This window comes from Egretta garzetta, unplaced genomic scaffold (assembly GCF_000687185.1).
Source record: "Egretta garzetta isolate BGI_Z169 unplaced genomic scaffold, ASM68718v1 scaffold4, whole genome shotgun sequence".
NCBI lineage: Eukaryota > Metazoa > Chordata > Aves > Pelecaniformes > Ardeidae > Egretta > Egretta garzetta.
Window position 1 is genome coordinate 1,787,436 of NW_009259329.1, and position 24,509 is coordinate 1,811,944.

Consider the following 24,509-nt stretch of genomic DNA (forward strand, 5'->3'; position numbering starts at 1 on the left):
GCCGCGGCCCCGCTTCCCCCTAAACACCCCCCGCCCCAGCCCCAAACGCCACCTCTAACCTTCTCCCTTTTCTTTCTCCCCCAGAGGTGGAAGTGCGACCAAGAGGCCAAGACCCCCGCCGGCACCTGGGGCGGCCTCTCCCCGCGCAAAGAGGATGAAGATCTCAACAACGTGCTGGATTTTATCCTTTCCATGGGCAGCGACAGCTACGTCCAGGGCGCAGCCGGTGGGGATTATCCCCCTGCCCAAGGGGAGAGTGGCAGCTTTTACCAGACAAACCCGTCCCCGGGATGCTACAGTGCCCTGGAGCAGGGCAGCCCCCCACCCTACAACGCCGGCATCGTGCCGGAGATGATCCGCTCCGAGATGGACTCCAACTACTGCCCTCCTGGCAACGTCCACGGGCGGTTCTTCGTGACACCCAGCTTCGGGGGCCCGCAGTTCGTTGAGAACATTAAGCCCGAGCCTGACATGGACAATTATGGACCGGTCCTGGGTCTGGTGCCCCAGGCTTGCCCAAAGATCAAGCAGGAGGGCAATGCGACCTGCATGATGGCCTACGAGCAGCCTCGGGTGGCCAGCTCTCCCCAGATCCCTGGGGCAGAGACGCCCCCGCTGAGCCCCGATGATCTCATGGTGAATGACTGCCACACGCAGATGATGTGCCCCTCATCCGTGTCCTTCCAGCAAAGCTACCACCCAGCCTCCGGCTTCCACCACCCGCAGACCCATCTCCAGTACCAGAACACCTCCCAGTTTGGCCTTTTCGAGGACAGCCTGCCCTTACAACCCTCCGCTCCCAGAGGCATGCTCACCCCTCCTTCCTCCCCTCTGGAGATGCTGGACTCCAAACCGAAAAGAGGACGTCGGTCTTGGCCGCGGAAGAGGACGGCCACTCACACGTGCACCTATGCAGGTTGCGGGAAGACCTACACCAAGAGTTCGCACCTGAAGGCCCACCTCAGGACACACACAGGTAAATACGGCTGGTTGCCTTCACCCGGAGATACGAGCTGCTTGCCGGTTGCGATAGCCGCCCATATAGAACAGTTTGCAGCCTGAGCTTTAACCCTGTAGTCTCTTAAACTCCAGGAGGATTCACAGTTGAGCTATGGCAGGTGATCAGATCTATAATGTCTGAGTGTTTTCCTATGGGTATGTAGGTCAAAGCTTTTCTAAGGGCTTCCCAACGCCCTTTCTCAAAAGATTTTCACCGCAGGTATAGGTCAGTAAAGGGATTGCTAGAGCAGTCTGGTTTGGCTTAAAAGCACTTGGATGTTCTTGTAGAAGGGCTTGGTAGCAAATAAAAGCATAGGCTGAGATAAACTCGGAAGGTTGCCTAGCATGTGATGCTGCCTGTACGTGGGAGTGCCGCGCTGAGTCACGCTCTCTGCTTTCTCCAACAGGTGAAAAGCCCTACCACTGCAACTGGGAAGGCTGGGGCTGGAAGTTCGCCCGCTCCGACGAACTCACCCGTCACTATCGCAAGCACACCGGCCACCGGCCCTTCCAGTGCCACCTCTGCGACAGGGCGTTCTCCAGGTCAGACCACCTGGCTTTGCACATGAAACGGCACATGTAGCCCGAGAGACTCTGACCTGCCAACAGTGGACGTTATTTAACTGCTCAGGTGCAGAAGCGTTAAAAACTTGTAGCTGGTACTACGTAGGGAGGCACCGACGCTCTAGCGATGGAAGCTGAGGAGGATTTGACACAAGGAGACTTAGCCAGTCATCTCCTGCAGAGAATTTGACGTGACTGTGATCACTGAACCTGCCCGTCCAGGTCAGGAGAACAGGGGTTATTTATGCAGCTTCTGTGAAGGGTAAACTCCGTAAGACTCCATACAGATTGTATAGAAGAAGCTGTAAATATGTTCTTTCCTGATTCTAACTGCCCAGTCCTAAGCTTTACGAGACAATGTTTGTATGGAAACTGCCTGAAGTTGACCCTAGAAGAGATTAAATGAATGTTACTGTAGCTAACGATGTTATTTTAGATCTCAGTTGAAGGCATGGCTAAGAGAACACTCCGATTGTTAGACTGTTTGTTTCACAGGTGCAATAATATTCTTGTTTGCCATGATCTACACTAGAAGTACAGGGCTTGATGTCTTGTAAGAAAATAACGTATTTTACTGTAATTTTTTTTATATATTGTAAATACTTTTCTACAGTGAGAAATATTGTATATGTAAATAGAAGACAAATGGGTATTTTGCCTATTTCTGTTTTTATAAAAACGTAATTTTTCAATGTTTGAAAACATTTCATCTTTTTAATAAAACAAGTTTTTAATTGCTGTGATTTTTATTCTCCTTTGAGATCTCCCTGTTACTTTTTCCCCTGATGGGTGGACCAACAGCCACCTGGTTATGTTTTAAATTGTCAACGACCGTAGGAAGACGCTTAAAAAAAATCTGAGCTATGGATTTTTCTAAAATAGATAACAGAGTATGTAATTCATCCGCCGTGGTTAACAAGATACAAAATGGTGTTTTATCAAAAAAATCAAATAGGAGAGTAAATCACCTTCAGAAAATACTTCCTAAAAATGGTTAAGTAAGCAACACTGTAATTTCAGTCTCATTTCTAGTTTATGCTAGACTATTTTAATAGCATCCTTAATGTTTTCCAGATGCAGTTACAGTTTTGCCAGCAGTGTGTGGGTTTTTACTATAAATTTAAACACTGCATTTTTGTAATTACGGAGGCTTATTTTAAGGCATTCTTGTACATAAATTATCCTTGCTCTCAAGAGCTCAGTGCAGAATTCCAAGGGCACAGTAGTGGAATTTAGACATAAATTCACAACACAGGTTAAAATACCTTCATAACTCATTCCCCAAAACTTAAGTTCACTTAAGAATTCAGAGTCCCGCCTAGACTCCAGGAGCAAAGAAAGATATTTACTATTTGTTGTTGGAAAACAAGGTAGCCAGCAACCTCGATTCTGAAAACTCATTTGAAATAAGCTGGGTTCTGCAGTAGCCGTGGCAGGGAATAGCTGCACCGAGGCAAAACAGAGCCCCCCCCATCCCCCCCAAGCTCTTCCACAGCTGTAAATGAGCTCATAAGTCCAAATCCGTGCAATTACACTGAAACTCTAATGAGGATCCTCTTGGTTTTATAGCTGGGGTTTAGTGGTGAGCCTTGATACTTGTAGGACAAAAATCACTCTTAATTAAGTATGCAGATTCAGCTTAATATTGGCGTGTTTTTCCCTAACATCTGGAGAGTTGGAACTTGATTTTAATCAAGAGTGTGACATTTTTCTGACTTTACAAGTTCGAATACACAAGAATGAAATCAACAGGCGTGCATTTAGAGTAACTACAAATATAGCTATTCTTCTGTGAAAGCAAAGTCTGCAGTTGTTCATGTGGAACAGATGTATTTTGGGCTTCTAATCATTGACATGGAAGAATGAGTTCCACATTTCACTTTTATAGCTCTTTCAAAGTGAAATATAAGGGAGATTTAACATTTCTTCATTAAAAACAAAACTCATTTATTTGCTAGAAAAAAAATTGCACAATCTAATTCCAGAAAGTGAGGATGACTTAAAGATGTTCTAAAATTAGCACATTCATTGTTGCAACAGTTCTAGGTATTTCCTTCTCTTTCCCCATAGCGAGGATTTTCATATTTCAGCATGTCCTTTGGTGTTTATAACCTTAAGAACACAATTTCTGAAATCAAGTCTTGCCCCTGCCTTTCCATAGGCACCTGCTTCTCCCTTGCTCGTTCTGAAGAACTGGACATGGGTTTTGTCACTCCCAGGCTCCAGTGATGCAGTGCAATCTTAAGCTAGGCCCCTCTTTCATAACGGAATTAAAAAAGACTCAGAGGTTTGATGCCTCACTGCAGGGGTACGGCCACCCCTCCGTGCCCAGCCCCACATCTGGCTCAGGAAGGTCCCCACATCTGGCTCAGGAAGGTCCCCAGCAGTGGGGGAGAGCTTGGAAGCGTCACGACATGCTTCTCTGACTCTGCTCGTCCCCAGCCATCTCTGGTGACCTCTGCTAGGGCTGGGTGGCCCTTTGGGCTGGCCACTTCTGTATCCTCCCAAATGACAAGGGTGAAAGACAGCTACAGCCAGTGAACCGGCCCAAAGCACAGTGCCTGCACGCAGAAACAAATGTTACTGCATTCAGCAACCCTTAAAAAAAAAAACAAACCAAACACACTTGTGTGGCTCCTCTGCAGCACCCACCGCAATGGCACGGGTGCTCCTCCTCCTCCTCCTCCTCCTCTCTCCTCCAGTACCTCCAAGCTTCCCGTTGCTCCAGCAAACAGCTTCGCTGCAAGGATCACAACCTCGGGTCACAACCTCAGCTCCCTCTGGCCCTGGTCCTTAGGAAGGTCTTCAGCTAAAGCCACTTGTGGCTGTCGGACTGGTACCGTGTTACCAAACAGTGCTCGACGCACGAGGAACGGTGGAGACGTGCTCTGCTGTGTGCTGTTCACAATGTAAAAATCAGCAGGTTGCACCCTCTGGGCTTTTAGATTTGCTGCAACTCAAATGAAAATAGGGCAAAGCCATGCTCTTCCATATAAATATACATACACCCCCCTCCAAAAATATAAAAATACAGGCCTCTGAAAGGGGGGAGGGATGGGGGGCACAAGACACTAATAAAAGCTCGTGACCAGCTTTATTTTAATTGTTTAAGGGAGGGCATATACGATAATTTCTGTGTGGTCTTTACAGGAAACTGCAGGTTCTCGAATCTCGAGATAATCTTGTAGCAGAAAGAAAGAGATGCTGATCTCATTCTTCTCACATTCAATTATGAGTAATTGTCAACTCTTTTTCTTTTTTCTTTTTTTTTTTTTTTAATTACCTTAATTTAGTACATCCAAAGATGTGGCGATGTGATTCCACCAATCTACCAAGCCTCCCCTGGCCAGCATGAAATCACCAGTGCTCTGCAACATTTTCCAGACCATCGGGTCGTCAGCTTTTAAGTAATTTTGTTCTAATTAACACCAAAGAGCCAGCATCTCAGATGCCTCCCAGGGAGGATGGGGCGAAGCCCTGCCCTTTCAATCTGCAGCAACGCTGGATTTGATTTTGACACACTAGGAAAAGAAAAAAAAAAAAAAAAAAAGAAGTTGTAGTTAAACCCGATAGGAGGAAATGTAGAGTCCGTTGTAAACAAGATTTTCACACATATTCTTATAAGATACCACAGTGATGGGCTCACTATGCTTGCAAGATAGATCGCCAGATTAGATAGAGCGCGTTAAGTACAGAAACTAGCAAATCCTGCACAATGTTCCTAGTGAAAGTTGTAGCAAATATTTCTGAACTCGAGACACCATCCAGAGGAGTCGCTGGTTCAAGTCAGTTAATTCCACACCAGGTTTCAGAGCGCTGTGTCTCGCTCCGCTGAAAACGGTTTTTCTCTCACCTGCTGACTTCAGAAGAGTCAGTTAAATCTACTACATGGGAACTCGGCTTCAGAAAACACCGTAACGCCGAGGCTGTTGCTGCTGAAACAGCACCAAGAACAGAACCGCGTCCTGCCGCCCCGAGGGGCCGTTGCAGCCGCTCGGTCGCCTTCCAACTCTGGAGGCAGACACAGCACCCTGCAAAGCAGCCCAGCACCCTGTGAGCATGCAGGCAGGGCGCCTTCAAATCGATTTTTTTTTCACCCCTAAAGTGGAAGGCTGGACTAGAAACCCCTCCGGCTTGTCAGGAATTTCATTTTAGATTTGCAGGTTTTTTGCAGGTGATCACGGCTGGGGGAGTTTAAGCTTTAGTTTTGGCCATAGCTCACCTCATGCAGGGATGGGGGGGGATTTCAGCCTGCGTGAGTCCTTGGTTACTCACAGCCGTTTATAAACTGCCTGAAAACATTGACTTGCTCTAAACTTTGGTCCTTCATCCACAAGAAGTGCCAAAAAAAGTTTGTCCATTCTTCAAATTATAGGATTGTGCGGTTCTGTGGTTTTCTGTGGTAGAAGCTCTGTGGTTTCTAAAGCTATTTTGTGCACCTATAACACAGAGTAGCTGTTAGGCTTTTCTTAAATTGAATTTTCGAAGCCAGAATCCCAGGCTCTAGCAATTTCTTTTGCTATATTTAAATAAAACAACTACTACAAAGTCATGTAGCCATTGCTATGGTTACTAGCAGTGTTGGGGGGAAACATAGAGGAAAATTCAATCCAAACCCCATCTAATTTAACAGGGAGAAAGCTATTCCCCCCACCCTTGCTAACATCCGAAACGTGCTTGGTGGCACCTACAAACCTTCAAATTCCTGCGTGTCCTTGAAGCGGCCGCTCTCCGCTGGGTCTGTAACAGGTCCCACTTGCCCAGGACTCATCCTGCGTGCCGAGAGCAGAGCACTTAGAGCTCCTGAAACCGGCTGGGGCCGCAGCAGCCCCTCTCTGCCACGACTGAAGACCGAGGCTTAGGCACATCTCCACTCAGGAACGTGCTTCCCGTTGATTTGGAGGAGAAGGAAGAGATTTACAAGCCAAACACCAGTAAAGCGCGTAGCCATGCACAGCTGACGGGCCCCGGGGGTAACTGGCTCAACTTACTGATTCCCAGAGACTCCGTGAAGCTCCGTAGTATTTGATCCCAACAACCAATTCCCCGTCACTTAGGCTGAGATTGGGAATAGCCTCTGCCATGGAACAGTGCTTGAAGTGCACAGGGGCCAGGATGTATCCTGAACTTGTTAGGCAAAAAATGTGTTTGATTTAATCTTTTGAGGTCTGACTTTTCAGCCACAATTATTTGATCTTACAATATTTTATGTAGACACAAAAAAATGAGTCATATGCACTGCTTTATGAAATGAAGATGTTTTAACTTTACCAAAACCACCTTTCCAAGCACAAGGAGAGCAGGAACAACGAAGTTTTCATGTACTCTGTAGCCACAGTCAGCATCAGCTACCTGCTTATTCACCTGCCTCAACGATAATTCCTTTTAGCAAATCAAAAGCATTCTGCCCTTTGTAGCAAGCGTAAATTCAGCAACACAGAAATTGCAGATGAACATGCAGGTTTATAATTAGATATGGTATCCCTTTAAATCACGTTTACTTTGGTTTCTTGCACTTCTTACAGCTCAGAGCATTCCTGGCGTTCTGACCTATCATTATATCATCAGGAAACATCTGGAATATCACATCGGACATCCCCCATGACATTTGATGTTAAGCGAGAAGCTACTGAGCCTGAGGCTTACACACGAAACACACACAAAAGTTCCTCAAATCCCAGCAACCACTTTTTTTACGGCCCATGCACGATGACAGCCTGAGTGGGTTTTGATATATTAATGCTTTTATATCACAAGCATTTTCAAAATAAGGGGTATAGGATGCCTGGGTGCCCTTCCTGCGGGTGCAAGGGATGGACAGAGAGCGCTTTGCTCTTCTGTACAGTTTCCTTCTGAAAAGCTGAGATTAAGGACAACATTTATGGGAAGTTAAAGAGCAGAAATGTATTCTGCTTGCAGCTGGCAGCGTTACGAGAATTCATCAATCGGGAACGCTATAGCATGCGTAAGAGATGCTGTATCAGCACCAATAAAAAGTTTTAATTGCGGTCATTACGTTAAAAAAATGCTAACCAGAAAGGAGGTGAAAGATGCTCAGAGCGATTAAATGGATAGTCACGTACAGCAGGAGATTCAGCAATTTTCTCCTGGTAGCGCCTTCCTAAGAAAAATATGACTGGGATGGCAGCAAGGGCTCCGAGAGCTGGACTTGCCCAGCGCAAGCCGGTCTCGGGTTGTATTTAGGTACAGTCACAAATGCTACATTTGTTTTTGAGGTTTAACAGCTGGGCTTGTAGCTTAGAGTTGCTTTATGTTCCAGTTTCCACTTGCAAATGTTTCTTTGGGAACAGGATGCCTACGCTTTTCTTCCCTCTTGGCCTCTACAAGATGCCCAGTACTGGGAGTCCTTTCGGATCAGGCATGGGCGAGGGAGATCGTTCTCATCTGAACGCTTTCCCAAATGCCTGCCCCTTTGTCAGAGTCCAAAAACCTGAGCGGGAGCAAAACGCAGAGCTGTAAGCGAAGAGGAGCATTTACACGGCGGGAGAAATTGGGGAGGAATTTGTGCCTGCCTGTGAGCCACCGCAGTCAGATCCTGGCTTCAAAATGTCAACGTACTAAAAATATTGCTGGAGAGCAAATTCAAGAGAAACCTGCCTTGGCGCTGTGTTGTTAACCATGCCAACATGTGCAGGAGCAAGTAAATAAAACAAACAGCCGGGGGAATAACGAGTCAAAGCAGAGAGCGTCGAATAGTGCGATAGCGAGGGGTGTTTTTCCAGCAAGCAGAAAGGGTTTGTCTCTGGTGATCTCTCTAACCCCTCCCAGTATAAATTGCCTGGATGTTTAGCATTGCAGCACACAAATTGTTTTGGAAAGGGTGCGGCGCTGGATTTTCTGACTGGTCTGTACAGCCCAAATGTGGCCGGGAACAAGGAAGAAGGGGAAGGAGAGAAGGGAAAACACGGAGGGCACCAGCCAAAAAGGGGAGAGAAAAAAAAAAAAAAAAAAAAAAAAAAAAAAGATCCCAACGTAGTTGTTCAAAGCAAGAGTCACAAATTGGACATAAAAGCTTGTGAAATTGTGGACAAAAAAAAAAAAGGAAAGAAAGATTGCCGAAGTCTCAGCGCTCCAAAAAGTAACTTTTCATTTATTATATTAAACAATAACATTTCTCTTATTATATTAAACAATAAACACATGAGATGGGTTAAAATTAAAATACCTTTCAATTTGTTATGCTATTTGAAAGATAAATATAACTACAATAATGTACAGATTTGGAGATATTAGTCAAATTTAGGTCAACATTGCAGTTTCCACTTTGTCCTTTCCACCTTTTTTAGGTCAGACGGAAGAAAGTCGTATTAAAAGGGACACCAGAAGAGCACTCTAGAACTGTAACAGCAAAAGGAACCACACTCACTGGGAGTTTTGCTTTTAAAGTAAAACTTAAAAGGGAAGGCAGAAGCTGGAAAAATGAAAATTCCGTTTTATAACAAATTAGCCTTTATTTATAAAACTTTCAAGTAAAAAGAGCAGTATATTGACTGAGAAAACAGGTGTGTCAATGAATAATAGTTAACATATTTACTCTAAAAATAAATCTTCTAGGATTCCACCATACTCCAAGCAAAATTCCTTTCTAAGAAAAGATGTTTGGAGTGAAGTCTACCGAGAGATGCGATGGTTGACACACAACAAAACCCGAGCTGTTCCCCCAGCGTCGGAACCTATTTGAGCTGGATCATTACCAGCACCGATCAATTCACTTCAAACCAGAGTTTCAACTCTAAATGAGGATTAAACAGAAATGAAATTCCTGAGAGGGAGGAATAAAACATGGAAGAAAGGAGAAATCAAACTCTGACACGAGGGAAAGCAACAATTCTACTTGGACCAAACTTCCCTGGGCCTCGGTTCTACAGAATAAATACTCTTCTCAATGGAGAAACACTAAAGAAGAAATAGTAACCCCAAAAGGATTATAAGAAGAATCCAAGAAAAAGTGCATTATCTCTGAGCAGAAGATGACAAAATAATCTCTACAAAAGATTTCTGACAACAGATTTCACAGACAGGAATTAAAACAAACAAAAAAAAAGGTTCCACAGTCAGACCCAGCTTGGGATTTCCTACACTTTGAGAGCACATGACATGAAACGAAATACAGTAAGGACTGATGATCCTCACAGGGCAGAGATTGCATCAGGAAAAATTTGCCAATATAAAAATATTTCATACAGCATTATTGTAGAATTATGACTTTTATGAGCATCTGTTTTTATTGCAGAACGACTGGTATGTTTTACAACAGGGCGATTTGAATATAACGTAGGGAAACCACTCGAGGCAAATGTGAACATCCTGGTCTATAAAGGATAATGTGGGTAATTCAATACCTGCGTCCTACACGCAAAGTTTGCATGCGTCGGCTCGACGTGAATAATTGCCCGTCTTTCCTGTTCTAACTGCCGTGCCTCGGTGCTGTGTGCAATTCATGGTTTTCCATGAGTCATTCCAGCAGTGACGAGACTGTATAAAACACACATGTGCCGCTGTAAAAGCCTACTAAACTCTTTGGGATTGCTCAATGTAGGACGGAGTCTAATAATTTATCTGAGTAGAAAGCAGAATCACCTCCATCCTTTCCTCAAAGCCAAGAATGCAACGGACAGTCATTCCTCCTGAAGTAAAAGCTTAGGTGGAAATGGAGGAAAACCAGAGCTGAAATCCAGATGACAATTATGTGCAACCTCTATAACTGGAATGAAGCAAGAAAAACATGTTTTCCACCTTAGCGTGCGACTGTTTGGGGTGCAGGTGTGTATGGGAATAGCTCCTTAAACACATTTTTTTAAAAAGGGGGGGAAAAAAAGAAAGAGAAGTGAAACTACAAGCAAACGTTGGAGAAAAATCATTGCCTCAGCCTAGAGGAAAAAAGATGACATGACCATCACATGCAAGAAGGTCAGAAATTGAGCCTACATTTCAAAAAGACACTTTAAAAACTCCAAAGAATGCGAAATCACATCCAGTGCAGATGATACCTACTTTCTGCCAGGTTTCTCTCTCACACTTGGCACAGCTCGTGAACAGCATCTCATGCCAATGAAAGGGATCTTTAAACAAATTTATTAAAGTAGTCATTGCTCCTTTTTTTTTTTTTTCTTTCACCAGAACTTTGAAATTCTAAGAGCCGTGATCTAATCTGCATTTCTGTAAAAATTCCATTTCTGTATCCATCTCTGTTTAGAGAATACATACATACAGACAAGCTTTAATATATAGAATATATATGCATATTCTACATATTCAATGTATATACACCTTTTATGTACAGCACAAGTAGCTATATACTAGGCATAGTATGTGGACATGTATAGTATATACACGCACTATTATTACATTATACGATACACTATATATATATACACACGTAGACACAAATAATATGGATCTCAATGTACACTGTATATGCATTGTGTATACTCACATTCCGTCTAGCTCGCATTGTACATATTTTCTCTGCCCAAATAGCACTAGGCCTATTTGTGCTTTAAATTTCACCGTTCTGGAGGAAGAAGATCATCGATGTCTTGCGACAGAGGTTTCGTCTTAGAAGAACAAGTGCAGGTATTATACAGAACACCGAGTTACGAGCGTAAGAGAAGAACGTGGGTAATCCTCCTTTTTATATGGAAAACTGTATTTGATACAATGGGGAGAAATCACAGCTAAGGGTTCGTCTACTGCAGTGTCTAAAATTTTGACACATGCAGAGTGTTTCAGTAAACCTAAGGTTACTAAAGCTAATACACTGTGTGTAGAGGACATGCTCCGGCCTTGTTCATTTGCTGGATCTTCTGTTACTGTCCAAGCAAATACGAAGAATGAGTCAATAAGGAAACAGGAAAATAAGCAATGAGTTCTAACACGATATGGAATGCTAGATTAATTCAAATTTCTGGCTTCCTGCTGAAAAAACCGACTCGTTGCCTTAGAAGCATTATAAATGATGCTATTTTAGAGCACTGACAAAGCAGCAGAAAGCCTTGTTATGGTGCATAACTCAAAAAATGAATCAAGCTATTTAGCTCATCCACCCCCTCCCACCGGAGTGACATCACCCAAGTAGTAGTCCAAAAGTGGTTTTCCTTTCTAAAACGGCACTACGTATGAATGGGGTTTTATTCTTGCAGAAGAGACACCACAAAGACTCAGGCCCACATGAAAATGAAAAGGAGAATCTTGCACATATACATAATTTGTTTTAACCTCACTGAGAATCCCTGCAGCCATTCCATTTTGAAATTGCTCTTTCATAGCAAAAGTTTTACCTAATGTGAGCTATAGACAGACCCGAGTTTGCTCTTGGAGGCTTCAAGTCCTGTACACCAACAGGAGAGAGAATCTGTTGACATTTTAGTATGTTTGATCATTTCATTTAACAAATTTTAGAGAAAAATTACCACAATAGGAAGGGATTTCAAATCAGGTTCTGTAAAATTAGAAATATCTTCTCCTGCATTCCAAATGGGTCATGAAAGGACAGCATTAAAGATCATTATAGGGTTGGTTTTGATACTAGAATGCATCTTCTTCCCATCTGAAGTGAATTAAAGATTCACATTATCTGTAGTGCCATCAGCACAGGAGACACACAGCAAACAGGGAACTGTGACTCCTAAAACTGCCTTTTGAGATACGGGGTTTCAGTTTTGTCGTACGTATTGCTGCATAGGCATAGGATGGGTGCGCATGTGTGCGTATACGTACATACGCAGACACGCACGCGCCCGTATACCTACCCACAGAAGCCTGAGACACCAAATGCCACACCTTAGCTGCATTTCAGAGCTGAAAACTAGCAAGGAGATTAAAATGATCCAATCTGATTCTTATCTCTGTGTAAGGAGAGCATCCAGAATAAGGCAATTATAACAGAATGGGGAGAGATTGTTTTCATTCAGTGAGCAGGCACTATCTTTGTATTATGAAAAATAAAAGTAAGGAAGCAAGGACATAAAAAATACAAATGACGATGAAGGAATAACCACATATTCAGAAAAACTGAGAAAATGTCCTAAGGGTTGCATCAGTAGGAACACAGGCTGTTAAGCTTTGCATTCCTACAGAACCAGGGACGGGAAAGCAGATAGACATTAAGGACGTTTTAAAAATTTTGTGCTAGATGCCTACTCTGTTTAGACATAAAAGTCCAAGGCAAAGACAACTGAAGTTTTAGAATTCCTGTAATCAGAAAAGGCATTTTTAGTAAGCAAATAATTCACAGACTTATCATAAGGACGTATTTTATATATGACACATAAAACACATTGTGTGTTATCCTTACCAGGTGGAAGTACCGAGTTCTGCAGGTGTATATAAAATCTGTTCCTACTTGGACTTACTACTGCAAGCTGTATTTTAAAGCCAATCCAGTCTACCAGTGCTTCTATAACATATATAAAACATGAACATGTATTTGGCAAATAAAATCTGTTTCAACTTGGCCTTATTTCAGCTACATTACGTTTGATCTGTAACCCCGTAATATAAGATAGGTGGAATTCAAGAAACAGAGGTAAAGACCGTCTCACGCAGTCAGCTGGGTAACACAGATCACACGGTCTATGTTCTGGCGGCTGGAGCAAAAGAGGGTAAAATGAGTTGTAGGGATGAACGCTGCTCAGGCTCAGTAAGTTTTCCATTGCTTGATTTTACAGGAAAGCAGCACGCGAACTTGTATCGCCATCCTGCAACCATATTTGCCGGTGAGATAAAGCAAGATTTTGCCTAATGATTTAATTGCCAAATTCTTTGCCCAATTTACTACAACTGAATTAACTCCCTCTTTTACAACATCATGTACAATTATTAAAACTCAACGCAAACAGATGTTTAAATTAGAACTACTCATTCATAGAGGCTTCAAATGGGTAACATTTTATACAGTTCACTACGCTTGTATTCATCATATATAAATTGCCAGAGTCTTTTGTAAAAGCCACATCTCCTGGATAAAAAGGGACCACCGGATAATGAATTTATGCTGAAGACTTTGACGTAGATGACACAGATGACACGCTGATTAGCCTACCATGAATTATTAAATAAATATAACAAGTGAAAGCTAATTCTATAAATATTATCTTTTTATGACATTTTCTTTGAAATTCATACTGCAGCCTCAAAAAACCAATGGAATCCAGGTAATAAAAAGCCAGATGCGCAAGTTGCAGTTTACTATATGCAACATTGTCTTCCAGATAAAGAACTTTGCTTTCAGTATCTTAGGATCATACGTTAAATTTCTTACAAGCAGTAAATTTTATCTAGAACATATAATACAGCTTATACAGTGTTTCCTGCATATTATGCACTTGAAAAGCCACACAGAGCCCAGTTTGACGTAACCAGCCGGTCTTGTTTAGAGTTGAAGGTGACTAAAATTATTTTCACAACATAAACCAAGAATTTCATATTTTTATAAAAGCCACGTTTAAAGGTTTCACTTGGACAGGGTGGAGCCAAAGAACCTCTATTTAAGAGTTTGGCATATCAGCCTTACTGAGTGCAATAGCCAACTCAAGGTCTTCTTGTTCTTGCCTCCGCAATCGAGCTAGTCTTTCTTGCTCTGCTTTTTCACTCTCGCGCTTTGCCCATGCCAGTTGCTGTTCTTCATTTCCAAACTAAAAAATGAAAATGGAAAACAAATTAATAAGTTTACCACAAAGCTAGAAGAAATTATGTGAAAAATACAATGAATCAGACTTATTAAATATATCAATCAAGTATACCAAGCTGTCTTAGGGTAGTTCTTCTGGATTAAGATAAAAATTCACTCACTGATTTCCTCACTTCATCCTTTAATTTATTTCCTTAATTTCTTCCTCCTCCCACCAGGAAACTAACCCATCTGGGCTGCATGTCCCTGCATCCGTGTCTCAGTTGTGTATGAAAGTGGCCAGGGGACTGGAGCCAAACAAAAACTCCACAAACACAAAAAAAGCAAGTTAGTGGTTTGGGAGCAGAGCAGCCTCCATCCATTTTTAAGAATAGTAAATCGCTGGTAAAAACTAGAGTTATTTACTCTTGTGCAACTCCATTGCAGAGAGTTTTATTGTAGTATTTCCTGCTAAGGGCGAGGGGTTTTAATAATGACTCCAGAGACTGCCGATTTGTGGGAAGTTTCATCACCAAATCAAAAGTTACAAAAAGCGCTTCCGTTCCTGTTCATAAAATACATGCGGAGTTTTTCCAGTAAGACATAATGTGAGAGAATCCAATTTACTTCAGCAGAGAACAGGAAGGCAATATAACACACTCTAACATTCAGCTCCTCAGCCTGCCTGAGCTTCCCAAAACACATTTAAGTGCACTGCAGCAAAACTATTCCAAAATTATATTCCAGTATTTACCACTGAAGCATGCAAAAGTTTGCTTGTTTGAACTTTTTTTGCACAAAATACTAAAATATTTTATTGAAATCATAACAATTTAGAACTAAAATATCATCTGTTACTGTTTAATTTTAGCATTTGCTGAAGAGGAGGATGTTAACAGCAGCGTTCGCACAGCTGCATGCAAATGTTTGCATTATATCCCACTTCTAAAAGTTACTTTGGAACTATCTTTGTTGGAATGGTCAGGAAAACATATTATTTGGGGTTGGGGTTTTGGTGTTTTTTTTTTTTTTTCATAGTTTCAATTTCAGCTGAATGTATACTGCAAAAATTGCCCTGCGGTCCACAGCACAGTAACTCTGAGCACAGCAAAATAAGCCACGGCACTAGCTGCTACGGCTGCACCTTCCCAGACGGGCTTAAAATATTGAACTGAGTATTAAATGCAGCTTTAAGTGCTAGACCTACGCCTAGCTGCCGGGATACTATGTGACAGCCCTGCCGTTTCTGCTCTGCATTGTATCTATAAATCATATTTTTTAAATAAATGCGTCTATATGAATTTCTTTCAACCCAAGTCCAATCCTCATTTACTCATAATTTAGTTAAATTACACTTTATGTGCTTCTGGATGCTCCCAATTCCTCATTTTATTTCCCTCAATATGATTTTTCAGACGATTTGATTCAAAAGAGAGGACTATTTTAAAAGTGCTTTTCTTCAAAAACCACCTCTGCTTTCACTGCTATCAAAATTTAGACGAGAACCTTTGCATTCAGTGTTATTGAAATACAACAAAAGTGCCACGCATTTTATGATATTTGACTTTTAGAATTAAGAAAGCTTACTATCATCACACATTTAAATAAAGTCAGCTGACAGGTAAGATTTAACAGCTCACTAAGATTTTAATTTTTTTTTTTTTCCCAAGATACAGTAGAGAGAGACTCAAATGGAAGTAGGACTTCTCCACTTATCCCAAGAATTCAGTAAGATCATATAGCTGGGATGGAGAATAACAGTTACTATTTTCAGCAATACAATAAGCTTTGGTCAAAACCCCTGGGGTGTTTGTTTTTGTTTTTTTTTTTTTAAATGTTGAGAAAAAGAGTTTTACTTATATAGCTTACATCTTAGGATAAGTCTTCCAAAGCTTATGAGAGTCCCAATTATGACTTGTTTATGGTACACAAGTTATATTTTTGTGGTTAAAAGTGCTGAGTGGGGGGGGAAAAAAAAAAAAGGAAAAATAGGCAAGTGATTCATTGGAAACAAATCTGGATGTGCCTTATTACAAATGGTTAGCATGAAGTAGAATTTTCAGGAGCATAACCCTGACCATTAGAGAGTGAAATACAAAGCAGTTCATTAACGCCACTGATTCTTGCCCAGAGTGTCTATAAAAAGGTGAAGTAACTGAATTACAAGCCATTTAACACAATACCAATTTCTTTGCGTATGTCCAGGTTTAAAGAAGTCTATAAATAATGTATCACATATCTGTCATTTCATTAAAAACCTCTTTTTTTTTTTTTTCCTTTTTCAGCAGTACAGCTAGACCCAAGGCATCATTGAGGAAAACAGCAGACTGCAGCCAAGCTAATCAAACACATAAAAAGCTACACTGACTTGTGTTTACTAAATTACCAGCTTACATTAGAACTTCAGTTTAGTTCTAAGTGCTCTGTTTCTTGGAAATTTAAACGCTTTCTGTTGGCAGAAAGATTGCTTTTCTTGTTGTTCTGTAAGCTGAAGCTGGAACTTAGGGATACGTGAAATATGAGCTACCAAAAGACTTTGGTTTGTTCCAAAGAGTCGGATTGAATGCCAGCGGAAAAGTTAAGAATGCAATGAGAATATACTTAAAATCTGGGTGCATGAATTTGCCAGTGTCTCAAAAAAAAAAATCACCAAATTTTCCAGAGTGCTACTAAAATCTAGTGGAGGTCCTCATGCTACTTCTCTGCAACAGTAAATAATTCCAATTAAAAAAAAAAAATCAAGTTATTTGGTTATTCAAGCCTACACGATTCTATGATTCTGTTCTCAGATTCCATGCACCCAAACAGCGTGTCAAAAACCCTTCTGTAAGTAAAATTGCTTTTCATTTCCATTATGAGCAAAGTTTCCCAAACATTAGGCAAAGACAAGCACGAGATTCTTCCTGATTACAAGGTAACTTAAAGCTTCATACAGAAGGATTAGGAATTATCAAGTGTAGCAACATAATTGTGTTATAGGCAAGTAAAAAAAGACCCAAACCAACAAACTGAAAAGAATGGAGATCAAGTCTCTCTCTTTTCAGTCCAATTCAGTTAACACGTCTTTTTTTTTTTCTTACAGCAGTAGAAAGCAACACACAAAACCAATTAAAAAATTAATTGCATTTGATGAAGTGCCACTTAAACAATAATTATAAGTGGCTACTGCTCAAGATCCAATTTTTCCTGCTTTTTTCCTTATCTTCTAAAGTTCATCTCATCTCCTGAAAACCTGACGGCACAGCAAATTTAACACTGAAGCACCCGCTGGGACGGGGATCAGAGATTGGGGTTCATCATTTGATACAATCACTCAGTGTAAGCCGCACTTTTAACTTAAGAAATGCAGTCTGTAAGAGAGATGACAATAGCTGGGTAAGTCATTCCGTTCCAGTCTTTGTCTTTCATTGAAGGAAGAAATTAGATGTTGTTCAAGAAATTTCAGATAAAGCAAGTTTTGCGTCTTATTTTTATTAAGAATGTCACCACTTCGTATACAATCACAGAATTTAACTGTGTAAATTCAACAGGCTGGTACTAACTGTGGTAAAGCATACATAGCAACCTTGAACTTTGACATCTTCAGTATCAGAGATAAATTAAAGCACTGAGGCCAGCTAAAAGTATGCATGGGTGACCTCAACTGACAATATCAAATAGGAAAGTGATACACATTCACTATTAACTAATAACTAGGGGATAACCCATTAAAAATAAGCAACCTGAAAGATTCAGCTTAAAGGTCTCCACTTGTTGAACACTGAACTGTGCCCATCGGAGTTAAGGAACAGATTAAGTTGGCAATTTTACTGCATGGCAACGTGACAGAACAAAAACACATGAAAGGAGGAAGAAGCCTGAGGCTGTGGATGGAACAGATTTCTATCTACTCATGGAAGCAATAAGAACCACTCTACTACTACATTTACAATGATTTCCAATTCAATAACGTACCTGCCAGCACTAAAAACAAAGCCAGGCTTTCAGAAACCCTGATATTTTTTTAATGAATGGGTACTTGGCTTTGCTTTCAAACCTTCTGATGCTGTCTTTTGTAGTGCAGTATGGACGTTTCCGTATTGGTTCTACAAAACAATTTTGGTTTCTTTGTCTAACAAGGGCTTTTCTACAATATCAGTAACTGGAACAGAATTCAACAGTTAAATTTTCAATCTCTGTCTTGTATATGTATCTTTACGACCACATTCCATCAGATACAGCAAACATTGTGACAGGATTGTCAGAACTTTTTTCACAAACAATGACAAATACTTTACGGAATCTTTCCCTTTAAGGATTTGCTTCTCAGGATATGGTGAAATTGCTATGTAAATGTCTTCAACAATTGTTTTTTGAATCTTTACATCATTGGCTCCCAAAAAATCAGTTTACAAAATAGCCTCCATGCAACAAAAACAATACACAGATTCTGCTACAAAGAATTTGTGAGTAAAGGCACACTGTACTAAAATCATTTAAATGCAAGTAAACCCTTTAAAATTTAGTACGAAACTTCTTTTTTTATTGAAAATTGCCTTTTTATTACAGAAATATTAATACAAAAACAATGAGGACAGCATGAAGGTACTAAGAGACAGAAGCCAGTGAACAGAAGGTTTGCAGTTAAAAGAAAAACCCAATAGATTGCTGCAAGCAGAGCAGAAAGTGGTTTGCTCAGAGACAATGAACTTAACTTACAGAGCTGAAGTCTGCAAACCCCAAGGAAGAGTCTTTAGAAGTTTTACTTGAAGAGGAGGGAGCAAATGGATCTTTTCCACTAAATGGGTCCCCAAACCCCTTTTTACTTTGAAACGGGTCACTGCTGTCAGCCCCAAATGGCTGGAATGGATCATGGGGCTTGGGAAAATCTGAAGACCCAAGGTGGCTTACAGGAGTACTTTTACCTGGAAAGTTTAGGAAAAAAAAAAAACAAACAAAAACAAAAGGAGAAAAAGAGAAGTTACTTACCATGGACAAGGCAACCCCCTTAAATAGGAAACTGCTGATACACTTTAGCATCATCCATTCTTCCTGGGTGGTTTAAAATTTAACCAAATATAATGGTACGCATTTCTCAAAGCAAATAATCCCAAACAGTTGTTTTACTTAAATGGATTTATTCTCTTACTTACAGTATTAATACCACCAAGATTTTAAATGATAAACCCCAATATGAAGACATTTGGTCAGAAGAATTTGACAAGCATGACTTCAGTTCATTTTCCAGGGTTAGAGACATTTCAAGTTTACGTCTGGGATTATATAAAAGACAAAATACTTAAAAATATATATCATTAAAGAGAAATAATCATGTTAAATAGAATTAAATAGTAACTTATCTGTGACTTCACAGAATGCAGGCATTCTGGGTTTTTTTCCTGGAACTGGTTTAGCCTTTTACCACCATACGTACAAGGGAAAAGAGCCTGATTAAGAAATCACCTTGTTTTGGGGTGCTTGCTGCGCAACCCGCCTTTCGTAGGGTGCTTGTTCTTATATTCCACCCCAGCAAACAACGAAATCACATGAACTACTGTGTATACTCATACATAATGGTTGTATATATTTTGTTGCCAATAGAACCTCAGTGGTTAATTTTTAATTCCCCTCGCAAAAAGTACTATTTTGTTAGGTCAAATAACTAAACAGATAAATGCAATTTTTTTTTCTCTTTAAATGTACCTGACAGGTACACAAGCTAGCCTGCAGGGAAAACACTCCTTGGATGAACAATCCGGATTATAATGTGTATTTGACAAATGATAGAGGAAAAATCTGGAAACGTTTTTAAGAGAAAAAATGTTTACAGCTTCCTGCATAATAACCTGAATTACATACATTACTTGCATTAATACCTCTCCCTTTTTTGAACTGTCCAATACTTCGAACTATAATTTAATAGGAATCCTACAATTTATTCACATCAGATTACACATACTATGAAAGCACAGAGAAATGGAGTCAAAACTCCACATTTCAGAGTGTGGAACTGGCACGTCTAAGACGTAGCCTGATAGCTTTTTGAAGTGGTACTTTGGTAGGAGCTCATGAACTTTATAAACGGCATACATTGAACAGCATTTGCCCAAATCTGTCAAAATCCTCCTTTGTCAAAGGAGAGGAATAAAGATCAGCAAACTTGGACTAAATAAGTAACCCATCCAGCAGCCTGTCTTCCCCTGCCATTAAATCACAGCTCAGCCTCTCCTATCCCAGGGGCCAGCCAAAAATCCATCTTCCCTTGCTCAGCTTGCCAGACATACAGCCCTCGGCCATCAATGGGCTCCACACCATGCTGGAGCACCTCCTTAATGATTGCACAGGGTGCAGGGGCCCATAGTCCTCAAACTCAGCCAGGCACAGATTTACAGGGGAGCTGAAGGCATCATGCAGACTTGTATCTCGTTAGTGCTAATGTCAGACATGGGCCTCAGGTGCAATACAGAGACCATTTGCACGCACTGTGCTTCAGGGAAAACGTGAAGCAAGAAAGTCCACAGCTGAACAAGCAGACAGAAAGTGGCGTAGAGAACAAGACACATGCAGTAGGAGATACAACTGGATTTGTTTAGTCTTAAGAGTATTCAAGGGGATCATAGTCCTGTAGGCAAACCTTCCATCCAGAAAAAGGCCAATGGATTTAGGTATTACCAAGAGAGATTGACATTAGATAATCTGTAACATTTTTAAAACTTCAGAATACTCAGGACTGCCTAGGGAACTTCCACCATCACACCCAGGAGGTTTGAGAAAAGGTTTCTAGAAATCACACTGGTTTAGCTGCCTTGAAGCTGGACGATAAAGTTCAAATCCACTCCAGTACCGTTTTCCATGGTTCAGTACGTGCTCCATCCTGGTTAACAGATGTGGAGGGGATATATGGATACCCATGTTAGCAACCACATCTGGGACGTCTAAAGCCAGGCAGATCTGACCAGTCATTTGTCCTTCATGGAAGGAAGTGACAAAATAGACAGGAAATACCAGCAGCATTTGCTCTCCCCACGAGCATGGACCCTCCTCCACCGCAGTTTCAAACTGCCTTTCCTATCAACAGAGGCCACATTTTGTTCTCTAAAACAGGCTGATGGGTTTACAACCCACTCCTCACCATGGCCTTAGGAGATCTCACCTTCAGTCACAGCTATCCAGTGCTGGGGAACTAAGCAAACCTGGTTAGGGATGAGCAACTCAGCATTTTGTACGTAATTCTCCAGATAAAAGATCAAATTGATTTAAATTATTTTAAATTACAAAGAGAATTAAAGTATCTGCATTTCTCATTTAAGGTCCAGGCAAAACAAGAGCCCTCTACATTTTTTTTTCCCTCCTCCCTTTATTGCCAGTTACTAGCAAGCAAATCCCCCCTTGTATCCTTCACCTAATATTGCCCCCAAACCAATTTTGATTGATAAGAGGCAAAAATGACCCATTTTAAGCTGCCCTCTTCTTAGGTTAAATCTTCTGTTGCCAAAACCGCTTTGTGGAATTGGCGACCGTTAATACAAACGCTGGGTTTGCAATGTATTTGCTCAGCAAACCTGTTTTTTCTAGGTGGCCTGTTTAATGTTTTTGCACGAAGCCCCTAGTGGTTTCGGAACATACACAAAGAGCATCGGGGTTTCTCGTGCTTCATCTTTACAACAGATCACAAAGACTAACTTTGCTCTAGAGGAAATGTCACCATGAATACAAGAGTTACTGCTAATAATACTGAAAATTTTCATTTTACGCCCCGAGTGCCATTTTCTTCAGTTTTTCATGTGTTAAAGAATAGAAGAGAGCTATAATTTTGTTATTCTGAAGACAAGGTGAAAGAGGGAGAGCCTTATACAATCAGATTTATTTTCTGCACAGCAATTTTAAGGGCTGTGCCCATGCTGAGTACACTAATCCTGGCACTCAGGACAGAGTCCTCAACGAGCCCTCCTTCCCTACACTTTGTACACTGCTTATAATTTGTTCTGCTCTGCCACACTCAGCAAACATGGGTTTGAGGCCTGGCAGAAATTTGTTTGGTTCGAATTTACTCACTTATTAGTCATAAATTAGTAATAACACCACCAGAATTATCTTTCTGACATACTTGCTGTCTTACACCAAGCATGAATCTCCCAGTGCAGTAAGTGTATACTTAAGTACACAAAGATTTTTGTATTCCCTGTTTAATTAATGTCAAGAATGTGGGTACAGTATTTCTATAATGTAAAGCAAAAATACCCAAACCACATTAAAAAGTCACCAGCTGAACTAAAGGACATTGGTAAAATTGTAATATTGCAAAATACACTCTTTGTAGTAACTGAGATTGCATTAATCGTACATTCACTGGAAAACGTTACATTTTTACATAATACTGCTCATCGTTTTTGAGGTATGGCCGTATGAAAGTGCAGGCAAACAGTTGTAACCCTTACTTATTTGATTTTTCTGCTAATAGTTTCAGGGGAAAAAAGTTCAGAAAAAAGCAAAACAGGTCCTATTCTGAAACCACAGCAGTTTCAGCAGTTACCCAAGTGGTGCACCCAAACCACACCGAGGACTCACTTCAGCAAAAAGAGATGATGAACAAAATGGTTTACCACAGCAAATGCTGTTAACTTATAGTGAACTCCACCCATACGAAGGGTTTATCTAGTTTCATACCCCACAGCAAACTTTAGAGTTAAGATCAATAATTCAAGGCAAATATAAGCTCACCGGTAGGATGCAATTACAGAATTTGTCTTACTGAATTACAAGACATTGACAATGAAAGGATGAAGTGAAACATTTATAGTTTTGTCCGTATTCTATGTTTCAACGATGGTCCTAACTTTCTGCTTATCTTACTGAGTTACGAGAGGCACCGTGTTTTCATGTGTTTGAAGGTTGGATTGTGCACACTCACAGGCAAACAGGGCAGATTTGAGATTGCGTGACTTTAAACTTTCACTAAACAAGTAATCCTTTCCAGGAAACTTTCTGAAGTGAAAAATATGCTGTAAGAAGTCAGAGTCGTGCTACATAGGATAAGTAGCGATAGCGTGAGTGAAGTCCATACCTGCAATTGTATTTGAACTTCTAATACCAAATAGCAGGGTTCCTACCTCTCATGGCTTCTACATGCCAGAGGAAGTGTTACTCTAGAAAACTTCGGAGCCTGTGCAGTATGTAAGGTGCCTCCCAGCACATCTTTCCCTTGGCACTTTACCAAATTTATGTATCATTCCTAACTTACTCAGCATGTTTTTCACCACGCTGTTAAATTATCCAGCTCTTCCACCAATGCAGAATAGAACTTTAATAACCTGTGAACTTCGGGAACTTACAGAAAAGTTATTACTAGTTTTCAAAATGTGCTCGAAGGTTAGCCAAATTCAAAGCAGTTTTCTACAGAGCACTCAAAAGGTATTTGTCTTTAACAGGGGCTATTTCTGCACTGTATTTCAAACTCAACTGTTTGGTGATAAAGCTCGTTGCACAAAATCACAATCTATATTTTTAGTAACAGAATGAAAAATTTTTCCTATGCAAAAAACCCTCGAAACTGTTTTTGCTTAATATTTGCAAAATTCACACCTTGAGCTAAGCCCATAACTCTGAAAACCTTAGCTTAAGAGAAATATTCTGAAAACGATGACCTTCTTGAAATGTGAGGTTAGAGAAATCGTTATACATTCAGCCTAACAATCTGTTCTGAAACAGATTCTGAGCAACCTCTTTCAACAATCAGTACTGAAATATCTTTACTGTGAGAGATCAGCATAAACAACAGAATCAAAGCGCGAATGGAATTTTTAGTTTGTGGCTGGGCAGGTGCTCCACCCATGAGTCATTTATCCTACACAACAAGGGATGCCTGTGCTCTAATGCAACTGTCAGGTCTTCTAGAAGGCACAAAAAATAAAAAAAAAGTTTTCCTGTCAGTCACAAACTTTGAGGCTGAATTTTTTCACTCTCGGCTGCAGATGAGGAAAAAAAAAATAAAGGTAAACAGGCGCTGCGCTACTTGTGAATAACCTTGGGTACTCGAGAAGCTCTAAGGAAACAGGTGTGTGGTACCACTTCGAAATAAACATAACGCTCCTGCACTCCGGCGAGCACGCAATGAATAAAGAACAGAACCCTGTACTCTCCTCTAGACCAAATGACTGATCCCCACAACTTGAATCTGCCCATGCAAAGAAATGCATGGGAATGATTTTAATTTTTTTTTTTTTTCTGATTACTTAATAGATTTCATTCTTTTGTTCGGAACTCCTGATTACATCTATTACACCTAACATGGTTTTTTTCTTCCTAAAATTATCTCACTAAATACACAGAGCAAATT

The 24,509-nt window shown here is 40.7% G+C and overlaps 2 protein-coding genes across 6 annotated transcripts in view; one reads left to right on the plus strand and one right to left on the minus strand.

Annotated features, from left to right (window-relative positions):
- Positions 1–81: 81 nt before the first annotated feature.
- Positions 82–2,200, plus strand: KLF2 (Kruppel like factor 2). The gene is made up of 2 exons (XM_035892326.1): positions 82–976; positions 1,407–2,200. The coding sequence occupies exons 1-2, from the start codon at positions 193–195 to the stop codon at positions 1,580–1,582; spliced, it is 960 nt and encodes a 319-aa protein (XP_035748219.1). The 5' UTR covers positions 82–192; the 3' UTR covers positions 1,583–2,200.
- Positions 2,201–8,717: 6,517 nt separating this feature from the next.
- LOC104124366 (epidermal growth factor receptor substrate 15-like 1) overlaps positions 8,718–24,509 on the minus strand; it is a 52,477-nt gene continuing 36,685 nt past the window's right edge. For 3 of the 5 annotated variants that reach the window (XM_035892304.1, XM_035892305.1, XM_035892308.1), the window contains 2 exons: positions 18,893–19,098; positions 8,718–14,219 (listed from right to left, as the gene is read on the minus strand). In XM_035892304.1, the coding sequence (XP_035748197.1) occupies positions 14,073–14,219; positions 18,893–19,098 (353 nt within the window). In that variant the 3' untranslated portion in view covers positions 8,718–14,072. Of the gene's footprint in view, positions 14,220–18,883; positions 19,099–24,509 lie in introns of those variants that run through there. The other 2 variants (XM_035892307.1, XM_035892306.1) reach the window with 2 other exon arrangements.